The sequence below is a fragment of the Eulemur rufifrons genome, chromosome 3 (assembly GCF_041146395.1).
Source record: "Eulemur rufifrons isolate Redbay chromosome 3, OSU_ERuf_1, whole genome shotgun sequence".
Classification (NCBI taxonomy): domain Eukaryota; kingdom Metazoa; phylum Chordata; class Mammalia; order Primates; family Lemuridae; genus Eulemur; species Eulemur rufifrons.
The window spans coordinates 34,967,765-34,979,360 of NC_090985.1; the positions used below are offsets into that span (position 1 = coordinate 34,967,765).

The 11,596-nt window shown below is 44.1% G+C and overlaps 1 protein-coding gene across 1 annotated transcript in view; it reads left to right on the top strand.

Moving 5' to 3' along the window:
• ADCY8 (adenylate cyclase 8) overlaps positions 1-3,788 on the top strand; it is a 221,129-nt gene extending 217,341 nt beyond the window's left edge. The window contains exons 17-18 of the mRNA XM_069465970.1: positions 8-122; positions 3,210-3,788. Coding sequence (XP_069322071.1) covers positions 8-122; positions 3,210-3,697 — 603 coding nt within the window. The 3' untranslated portion in view covers positions 3,698-3,788. The remainder of the gene's footprint in view (positions 1-7; positions 123-3,209) is intronic.
• Positions 3,789-11,596: the final 7,808 nt, after the last annotated feature.

Genomic DNA, 11,596 nt, shown 5'->3' on the forward strand with positions numbered 1-11,596 from the left:
GCTCCAGCAATGTGAAGACAAATGGGAGCATTTGTGTGCCCTGGCCGACTTCTCCCTCGCCCTGGCCGAAAGCATCCAGGAGATCAACAAGCATTCGTTCAACAATTTCGAACTCCGGATTGGTAAGTAGCAGCTGCAAGTGCAGCAAGTGGCCCGGTAGAGCCAGCTGGCCTTGCTCCGAGAGACCCTCCCGCACCCTGGCCCTCAATACAGGGGAGCTTCCTCCTGCAAAATCCAGTAGGCTTGGTGTGACCCTGCCAAGGGCACGGATGGGGTCAGCTCAAGCCTTTCTGAGCTTCCTCATAGGACACTGGCCTTTGTGGATAAATGCAAAGCAGCCAATCTTTGCCAAATGCTAGACTATGGTTAACCTCTCTTCCAATTTGCCCACCTATGCAAGGTTATGCTTAGAGAGGTAGCTAACTAATCAACCATTTAACTCTGACATGGGTGTAGCTCAAGGCTGGCAGTTAACGTATTGCTCTCAGCTTCTTCTAGATAATGCCTTTGGGCAAAAGCAGTTTTCTGCTCCCAAGGCTGTCAGATACTACGCTGAGCCCCTTCATTGGGCTTAGAGACACCCTTGTGCAAAGCGACAACACAACAATAATCACTGTGATTGAATATTAATACTTTATAATTTGTATAGTTTGAATTCCTTCTACATCTCTGCTAAGCCTGGATGACCTCTTGAAGCACAGTCCGAAAGCCCCTAATCTAGTCCACATTCTCACTATGTAAATGAGTAAACCCAGGCCCAGAAAGGGGGAGTAACTAGCTTACGATCACACAGCCCAATAGTGGCTCCTACAGCAGCTCTAGCACTTCCTGACTCTGAGACGATGATATTCTGGCTGCCAGTGGGGTGCAGTTTAAAACAACTCTTGCTGCCATCCTTGTATTATAGACATCCTCTTGCTGACATGCTATTTTACTTTATTTGGTTCTCCCTTAGAAACTTTCAAGAAAAAGAAGTCAAGAAATACCAATAGCCGACTTGTCAGATCTAAGAAAGGCCATGTATCTTTGTTCTTTGGAATAAAAAAAAAATATATTTCATGTTTTTAATCTATGGATGGGATGCTCAGGGCTTGTTCCCACAACTCCCATCAATCCTACGTGTCCTCTGTGAAATCATTGACCACACAATCAAACCGGGAATAAAAAGAGAACCTGAACCCTGAACAAAGAGCAATTCCAAGTAAATTCTGAAGATGTTGCCCAAGTCGGGGCCAACCCTTGGCATGCTGTATTAAACTGCCAATATAGTGTTACTGGTCTCAGAGGTTAGAAAATTAATTTCCCAACTGGATCGAGCATCTCAATTTGTGGTTTTGGTCTGCTGTAACGAGCTGCATGACTCTGGGCAAGTCATTTAAACCCTCTGAGACCCAGTTTCCTCCTTCGTAAGCTGGGGTTATATCATTACCTCCTCTGCCTACCTACCTCATAGTACTAATAATATCAGAATCAAATGGGATAATGGTTCTAAAAGTGCTCTATAAATTTTAAAGAGCTAATTATCATTGATTCCCATGCATTCTACCGAGTCTGTTTTTCAAACTTCCAGTCAATTATGTCATGTGTATATGTGTGTGTCTCTGTATGTCTGTGTGTGTCTTGCTCTTGCTTCTGCCTAAAATGACCTTATCCAGAGACCTTCATGGCTATTCCCACCACTTGCTTCCAATCTCCGTTCGAAAAGGTCTTTGCTAATTTCCCTACTCCAGAATGCACCCCCTCCCATCTTTCTCTATCTCTTTACCCTGATTGGTTTTTCTTTATAGCCTTCACCATTTGCTGATATTATATTGCATACTTTTCTTTTTTTTTTTTTTTTTGAGACAGAGTCTCACTCTGTTGCCCAGGCTAGAGTGAGTGCCGTGGCATCAGCCTAGCTCACAGCAACCTCAAATTCCTGAGCTCAAGCGATCCTCCTGTCTCAGCCTCCCGAGTAGCTGGGACTACAGGCATGCACCACCATGCCCGGCTAATTTTTTCTATATATATTTTTAGCTGTCCATATAATTTCTTTCTATTTTTTTTTTTTTAGTAGAGATGGGGTCTCGCTCTTGCTCAGGCTGGTCTCGAACTCCTGAGCTCAAACGATCCGCCCACCTCAGCCTCCCAGAGTGCGAGGATTACAGGCGTGAGCCACCGTGCCCGGCCATTTTTCATTATTTTCTATCTCTCCCCAGCAGAAGGTCCAGGGGTCTCTCTCTTTTCTGTCCTATCATATCCCCAATACCTAGCCCAGTACCTGTCTCATAGCAGGTGCCTAGTCAATGTTTATAGAATGGAAAAATTCTAAATCTATTAGAAGGAGATATACACACCTGCTAGCATGTTTAGTGGAATAGTATTATTTATAGAAGATAAATCTATGTTTCCTAGATGAAGGAGGAGGCATCGAACCTCTCTTTAAAAGCATTTCCAAATAAACTATGGGATTGAAGGGAAGTAATAGTCCAAGCAGAGAGAAAGGCAAGACAAAAGCACAAAGATGGGAGATGACTGGCAGGTGTGGTATGGATACAGTGCTAGGGGAAGGGAGAGGGTGGGGTGCATGAGGCTGGCAAATTAGGCAAAAGGCAACCCTCGAGTATGATTCTAAGGAATATTGGCTTTAACCTGTAGGCCAAAGGAGCCCTGGCAGATGTTTAAGTGGCTTGTAGCTTGATCAGACGTGCACTGCAGCCTTTCCCTCCTGCAGCAGCTGGGGGCGGTGGGGGAGGTGGTCAAGACAGCAAGGGAGGAGATAGGGAGGCCAGTTAGCTGTCACCATGGACTAGATTAATGATGCTGACCACCTGGACTAAAACAAAGCAGGAAAAGGTCTCCCTAGGCTCTTGGAGCACTGCATCAATAGAACCAGGAGGAAATTCCAGGGTCCAACTCCTGGTCAGTGTTCTGCTAATCCCATGGGCTGAGATAAATCAGTGTCCATATGAAAATCATGAACACTCATTATCTGGCACTACCATGCCAATGGCTTTACTTATAGGATCTCATTGAATCCTCCCTTTTGTTATTCCCACTTTACACATGGGAAAAGTGAGGTCCAAATAGGTTAAGTAACTGAGCCAGGTCACACATCTAATCAGTGACCCTCTGGTTCATCCACAAGGATCACACACATAGTGATCACTGTCCTAGAGAGGGTGTCCCTCTTCTCTCTCTTATCTCTTGCTCCTTTGATTCACTCACAGGCATCAGCCATGGCTCGGTGGTAGCTGGCGTCATCGGCGCTAAGAAGCCACAGTATGACATTTGGGGCAAAACTGTGAACCTGGCAAGCCGAATGGACAGCACAGGGGTTAGTGGCCGGATCCAAGTCCCGGAGGAGACCTATCTCATCCTGAAGGACCAGGGCTTTGCCTTTGACTACCGAGGGGAGATCTACGTGAAGGGCATCAGTGAACAGGAAGGAAAAATCAAAACATACTTTCTCCTGGGAAGAGTCCAACCCAACCCATTCATCCTGCCCCCAAGAAGACTGCCCGGGCAATACTCCTTGGCCGCCGTCGTCCTGGGCCTCGTCCAGTCCCTCAACAGGCAAAGGCAGAAGCAGCTCCTCAACGAGAACAACAGCACCGGGATTATCAAAGGTCATTACAGCCGGCGGACTTTGCTGACACCCACCGGGACCGAGCCTGGAGCCCCAGCCGAAGGCACCGACAAATCCGATTTGCCATAAAAAGCATTTTCTTTGTGTTTCTTTTTTTTTGTATTTCTTTTATATATAAAATAAATATACTAATAAAAAGGTTTAATTTTTTTTAGAACAAGGATGGTTTCATTGGTCTTTGAATGCACCAGATCAAGGACACAATTTGAGGTTGGTTCTCTTCAATCACAAACATTTATTGATCGCCTCTTTTGCATGAGGAAGCAAATGAGAAGTCTCTGATTTTGAGAGGCTCACAACTAAGTGGGAAAGAGGGACATGGAAACAGAGAGTCCATACGATCAGATAATGACAACTGCTGCTTTTTGAGAACTTGTCACGAGCCAAGCCAAGTGTGAAGTTCTTTACATACTGACCTCATGTAGTCCTCACAACACCTGTACATTCATTCAGTCAGTGTTTATTGAGCACCTACAATGTGCCTGTGCTGCCCTATGCTCTGGAGGAATCCTGCAAAAGTGTTTTCCTGACAGAACTAACATTCTGCTTGGAGAGAAATCAGTAATATTCTTATAAACCAGTACATAAATAATCTACTTTCAGATAGGGGTAGTGCAATAAACAAAATTAAGTAGGAGAGTTAAGAAATGGGAGGGCAGGAATACTGATTTAACTGGAGTCACCAGGGAAGGCTTCTTGAGGATGTGATGCTAAAGATTGGCCCTAAATAATGAGAAAGAGGAAATTCATAGGACCTGGGAGAAAAGTGATCCAAGCAAAAGAAGAGCAAATGCAAAAGCCCTGAAGTGGGATCGAGCCCAGCACATTGGAGGAACAAGGAGAACGTCAGTGGGTGGGAAAGCCACTCCAGGCAGGGACGCCATTCCCTGGAAGGCTGCCTCCTAAGCTCTTCCCTATGACCGTAAGACTGCCAGGAGTGTTTCATACAGACGAGAAAGCTCAGAAAAACTGGGGGATTTTCCCAAGATCATAGAGTTAGTTGTACAACTAGCTTCATAACTATATTGTCAATAAAAGCTAACTGCTACAACAAATAATTCCCAATCTTAGTGGATAAAACACAATTAAAGATTTACTTTTTGCTCCTGTCTTATTGGATGTGTGGCAGTGGGCCTTCCTTGCAATGATTTTGAGACCTAACCTCCTTCCACTGGGCATTAGAGTTCTCTATTTGGTCCTCTAGATCCAGCCAACTGAGGAGAAGAAAGGGAAAGGGAGAGAACCACTCCGAAGGTCTTAGAGAGCAGGCCTGGAAGTCACACACGGTATTGTTCTGTCCCACCTCACTGCTGGGGAAGCTAGAAAATGGGTTCCTCCTGGGTTTCTTTACTAAAAGGATAAATGAAATGTGAGGGACAGTATTGCCTCTGCCACAAGAACCTACATCTGTCAGAGCCCAGAGTCCGTATCTATAAACACTGAGATACACTGGCAAATGCTATGTTGGAGGTACAAGGTTTGAGCAATGGAAGGAGAATTATGAACTCCCAATCATTCTCTAAATTCTTGACTCTGAACAATAGCTCACTTAAAAGAAACTTAGCTCCATGTAATAAATCTGCAATAGCTATGCCCGTACAGACATACCTCTATGAGGGCCTCAGGTAAGACCCCTAGAGGCCTTAGAAGGGTCTTCTAAGGGAAGGGAAACCTCCTTCTCTAGAGAAGCACAAAGCACAGAGAGGGAATTGAGGTTTGGGTGGACCTTGAGCTTTGAGCCATCTTTGAAATGCCTTTTGCTCTTGGAAATTATGTGCACTTCCAAGAAACCCATGAGACCTCAGCGGAATGTGAAGAGGCTGTCGTGTGAAAAAACTCTATAAACCATAAAGCCCCCTACCATGCTGGGGGCGTTACAATCTTCACAGACTCAGACAGTTGCAGTTTGGGAAGGCCCCAAGTGTTGCTCAGTCTGCCCTTCTGGGGACATTTAAACAAAGTAAGTTTCAGTGCATGCTGAGACTTGGAACCATGAGATGGAGGTGGGGAGTTGAGTTCAGGTAGGTCGAGGCTTGGTAAACAACTCTAGCAGAGATTCTGGCCTCTGAAAGGCAGTCAGGCTGTGAGGACACAGTCTCTAAAAGACAGAGAAAACTTGATGTGCGTCATTACAGTTTGGTCTACTGCAGAGCACAGGGCCCCTCAAATGCAGAGGCAGTATCAGCAGAGACTCCAGTAAGCGGACAAGCCGTGGTGAGCTGGATCTAGCTCTAGCAAGAGAGGCTACCAGGGACAGGCTTAGTTCCTAAACTCCAAGCTAGGACTCAGGACAAAGTCCCTGGACTAGAAGAAGAATTTGGTCCTACATGAGATAACTGGGCAGAAACCAAGGTAAGAAGCATCAAGTCCACAGATGCTGCCAATTTGAGGATGGGGTTGCCACTGTGAAGGTTCACCCAGACCCTCTTCCTGATCCAGTGATATCGAGCCTCAAGATACAACAGATGGAGGAGGTAGATGCCCCATCCGGGGTCTGGGAGGTGTGGCTTCACTTAGGGCTCCATCACACAAAGGAGCAAAGAGTAAGATGGTGCTGGGAATCTCCAACACATTGCCAAGAACCCCAGCAAGTGGGCATCTGGCCTCTGCTTTAATTAACCCAGCACCAAAGCACTGAATCCCTTCCCTCCAGATCAGCCCATTCGTTGGCACCACCGGATGTGTTGTCTTAGCATACTCAGGGCAAAAGGACTCTCTTTTGAGAGAGAGTCCAAAAGGACCAACAAACTGGCCTATGGCTGAATAGCTAAGAAACAAGCCTCTTCTTGGGTTTGCATGAGTCTGGAGGGGGTGGTGAAGGCAGACAGTCTTCCTGAAATTAGAGATATGTTTCTGTTTACCTACTTTTTTGGTCCATTCAGCTCTTTTATTAAGAGAACCTGAAATGCTAAGTGATTTCTGGGAAGCCTGGCATAGTATTCTAGTCACAGATCAACCTTACCTTTTTCTCCTCTGAACTCTGCTTGTGAGATCTGGGGTTTGATTTTACAAATGTCAAGGATAAACTCCTGCAGAGGGAACAGTGCCCAAAGTGGTGAAATACAAAGGGAAACCGAATAGGACTGAGTCTAAGTATGTTCAGGCCTAATAGAGGGGCTTTCTCAACAGCTCTGTATTCTTTTTTTTTTTTTTTTTTTTTTCCCTGTCTGAGACGGAGTCTTGCTCTGTCACCCTGGGTAGAGTGCAGTGGCATCATCGTAGCTCACTGCAACCTCACACTTCTGGGCTCAAGCGATCCTCCTGTCTCAGCCTCCTGCGTAGCCGGGACTACAGACACATGCCACCATGCCCAGCTAATTTTTCTATATTTAGTCTCACTTTTACTCAGGCTGGTCTTGAACTCCTGAGCTCAAGCAATCCTCCCACCTCAGCCTCCCAGGGTGCTAGGATTACAAGCGTGAGCCACCATACCGGGCCTCTATATTCTTGACTTAATCTTCTGGAGGCTGATCTGGGTGGGTTCCCCATCATTTATCAGCCTCTGTAGGGAAGACATAGTTTCCCATGAGACAAGCACAGCCCTGCTTAGAGAATAGGCAAGGGTGTCTACGGCATTCATCCAAGGACTGGGTTTGAGGAACTGCTGCCTCCCAATCCACCATCCCATAAAGCCAGGCAGATCACCTCTAGCCCAGAAATGTCCCCACACCAGCTTTACCTCTTACTTCCTTCTTTGGGAACCATATGAGTGTAGCTGCTCTCCATCAGAAGTTAGAACTATGCTGTCATCTCCATTTTATACATGAGGAAACTGAGGCATAAAGAGCTTGAGCAACTCATCCAAGGTCTCACAACTAGAGAATAGTGATGCTGGGACTCAAAGCCAGGTGGTCTGGCTCAAGAGTCCTGCCCTTCAGCACCCCTGCTGAGCCCTGAAATGGTGTGAATAATATTCATGAAGTTACAGCTGGGCGTCTGCACGGATTCCCCACCTGTGAGCTGCAGGCTGTGCAAATGGGTGAGCTACCGAGAAACTCTGCAACAACAGTCCTCAGGACAGCCTGAGGCCACTTGTCCTAGTTCCAAATAGCTTACTCCTCTTTCCCCAGTGGGTTGAATAACTATTTTAATTTTTTTGTGTGCTGTGATATGAAAAAGGTTGAGAAGCTCTGGGCTGAGAGTAAAGAGGCAGTTTCTTGAGGTGCACAGATCTTGGGTTAAATCCTGTTTGATGTTGGGCAAGTGGCATAAACTCTGTACACCTCAATTCTTTACCTGCCATGTGGGGATCATAAATGAACCATTGTGATTTAGAATTCTGAAGTTTCCAGATTTGAGAGATATGGTTAAGATGTCACATGTAAGAACACCTCATTTTGTTGCACTTTGTCTTATTGTGCTTCGCAGATACCGCATTTTTTACAAATGGAAGTTTTGTGGCAACCCTGTGTGGAGAAATTCTGTCAATACCATTTTTCCAACAGCATGTGCTCACTTCATGTCTCTGAATTTTCGTAATTCTCACAATATTTCAAACTTTTTCCTTATTATATCTATTATGGTGACTTGTGATCAGTGATCTTTGATGTTATAATTGTAATAGTTTTAGGATACCACAACCATGCCCATGTAAGACAGCAAACTTAATAAATGTGCATGTACCAACTGCTCCACTGACCAGCTGTTCCCCTGTCTCTCTCCCTCTCCTCAGGCCTCTTTGTTCCCTGAAACACAATATGGAAAGTAAGCCAATTAATAACCCTACAAGGACCTTCAGTGTTCAAGCGAAAAGAAGAGTTGCATATCTCTCACTTTAAATCAAAAGCTAGAAATAATTAAGCTTAGTGAGGAAAACATGTGAAAAGTGGAGATAGCCTGAAATCTAGATCTCTCTTGCCAAACAGTTAGCAAAGTGGTAAATGCAAAGGAAAAGTTCTTGAAAGAAATTTAAAGTGCTGCAGTGAAGACATGAATAATAAGAAAGTAAAACAGCCTTATTGCTGATGTGGAAAAAGTTTTGAGTAGTCTGGGTAAAAGATCAAACCAGCCACAACATTCCCTTAAGCCAAAACCTAATCCAGAGCAAGGCCCTAACTCTCTTCAATTCTATGAGGGCTCAGAGAGGTGAGGAAGCTGCAGAAGAAAAGTTGGAAGGTAGCAGAAGTTGGTTCATGAGATGTAAGGAAGGAAGCCATCTCCACAACATAAAAGCATAAGATGAAACAGCAAGTGCTGATGGAGAAGCTGCAGTAAGTTATCCAAAAGATCTAGCTAAGATAATTGATGAAGGTGGATACATAAAATAACAGATTTTCAATGCAGATGAAACAGCCTTCTCTTGGAAGAAGATGGCATCTAGGACTTTCATAGCTAGAGAGGAGAAGTCAATGCCTGGTTTCTAAGCTCCAAAGGACAGGCTGGCTCCCTTGTTAGGAGCTAATGCAGCTGTGACTTTAAGTTGAAGCCAATGCTCATTTACCGTTCTGCAAATCCTAGGACCCTTAAGAATGATGCTAAATCTACTCTGCCTGTGCTCTATAAATGGAAAAACAAAGGCTAGGTGACAGTACATCTGTTTACAGCATGGTTTATTGAATATTTTAAGCCCACTGTTTAGACCTACTGCTCAGAAAAAAAGAATTCTTACAAAATTTTACGGGTCATTGATGGTGCACTCAGCCACCTAAGAAGTCTGATGGAGATGTACAAGGAGATTAATGATGTTTTCATGCCTACTAACACAACATCCATTCTGCAGCCCATGGATCAAGGAGTAATTTTGACTTTCAGGTCTTATTACTTAAGAAATACATTTCATAAGGGTACAGCTGCCAAGGATAGTGATTCTTCTGATGAATCTAGGCAAATAAACTCAAAACCTTTTGGAAATGATTCACCATTCTAGATGCCATTAAGAATGGTATGTGTGATTCATGGGACGAAGTTAAAATATCAAGATTAATCAGAGTTTGGAAGAAGTTGATTCCAACCCTCATGGATGACTTTGCAGGGTTCAGGACTTCAGTGGGGGAAATAACTACAGGTGTGGTGGAAACAACAAGAGAACTAGAATGAGAAGTGGAGCCTGAAGATGTGACAGAATTGCTGCAAATCCATGGTAAAACTTAAGCAGATGAGAAGTTGCTTCCTATGGATGAGCCAAGAAAGTGGTTTATTGAGGTGGAATCTACTCCTGGTGAAGATGCTGTGAACATTGATGAAATGACAACAAAGGATTTAGAAGATTACATAAACTTAGTTAATAAAGCCAGCAGCAAGGTTTGAAGGGATTGACTCCAATTTTGAAAGAAGTGGTACTATGGGGAAAATGTTATCAAACAGCATTTCATGCTACAGAGAAATCTGTCATGAGGGAGAGTCAATCTTTGCAGCAAACTTCATTGTTGTTCTTATTTTAAGAAATTGCCACAGCCACCCCAACCTTCAGCAACCACCATCCTGATCGGTCAGCAGCCATCTTCCAGGCAAGACCTTCCACCAGCAAAAAGATCACAATGTGCTGAAGGCTCAGATGAACATTAGCATGTTTTAGCAATAAAGTATTTTTCATTAAGGTACGTACATTGTGTTTTGGACATAATGCTGCTGCAAACTTAATAGACTACAGTACAGTGTAAACATGACTTCTACATGCACTGGGGCACCAAAATATTTGTGTGACTCACTTTATTGCAGTGGTCTAGAATTGAACCTACAGTATCTCTGAGGTATGCCTGTCCCAGGAAACACCCCAGGGGTCTGAGGCAGTGCTCAATAAAGAAAACCCATGAATAATGTTGTAACAGAATGATGAATATTCTCACTAAGTAGCATAACTAAAATCTCTAAACGGGACTCACCTCTGTTTGGGTCATGTTTTGCCCCCAAATTAATTATAAAACACACTTCAGCTTTTAGAGATCTTTGGATTTTGGATACAAGATTGTCAACCCACAGCACCTGAAGAGGCTGCCGTGATGATGCGTTTAAAGAGCTTAGCAGCTTGGACTTGCCCGGCACTCAAATGCTGCTTGTTGTTGCTGTTATTAAACACACTGTGATTTTATAGAAATGATGGACATCTGCAATTTTTCTTTGTCTTTACATCTTTCTTACTTTTGTCTGTATTTGCAAAATTTTCTTTAATGAGGATGTGTTAGGTTAATAATGAAAAAAATGATAATTAAGCAAAAGTAAAACATGTGGGTCTCCATAAAGGTCTGCAAAAGGTTTCACTTGACCTTTGGTGGTCCAGCCTGAGTCAGAGGACTGGACCACTCCCAGAAGGGAGAGAGTAGACAGGTTGCAGAGGGGCCCTGCCTGCTAGACATCCCTGCATGGAACTCCTGCATCAGTAGCAAGAAAGAATTTTCCCAGGGCCACAATAACCACCACTGACCCAGATTTCAGGGCTGTACTCTGCCCTTTTGGATGCTGTAAGAGAAGGGGTGTTAAAACTCATTTCCTTCCCTGACATTTTTATTCCAGACCCACAGGCTTTTCTGACACTCTGGCGTCTGCCAACCAGCATTTCCAAGTGAGAATATTGCTCTCGGATTAGCTGTGGGCTCCAAACAACTGAACCCAATATTTTATTGATGGGTTACCAGGGACAGGGTGCCCTGCCGAATAACACCATGTGCCTATTTGAATTATTAATTGCCTATCAGCCACATGCTTCCAGCCGCCCTCCTCCCCCCTCCCACCTCAGGAAGATCACGTGGCCATTCTTTGGGTGGGCATCCAAAGCATTCCAAGTCTACACCACGCACCTGTCTTTTATAAAACAGCATGACTGAAATACAATTTGTTTCTGTTTGGAAGTGATGATTTCAAACACAGTCTTTTCATAATATGCTGACCCCTATCATGACATTATCATAACAATAATGAGAACTAACATTTTTAGAGGACACTACAGTTTGCAAAATCCATTTCCGAATATGGTTTCAATTGATCTTCATAACAGGTCTCTGAGAGATTATTATCACAATTTTCCAGGAAACT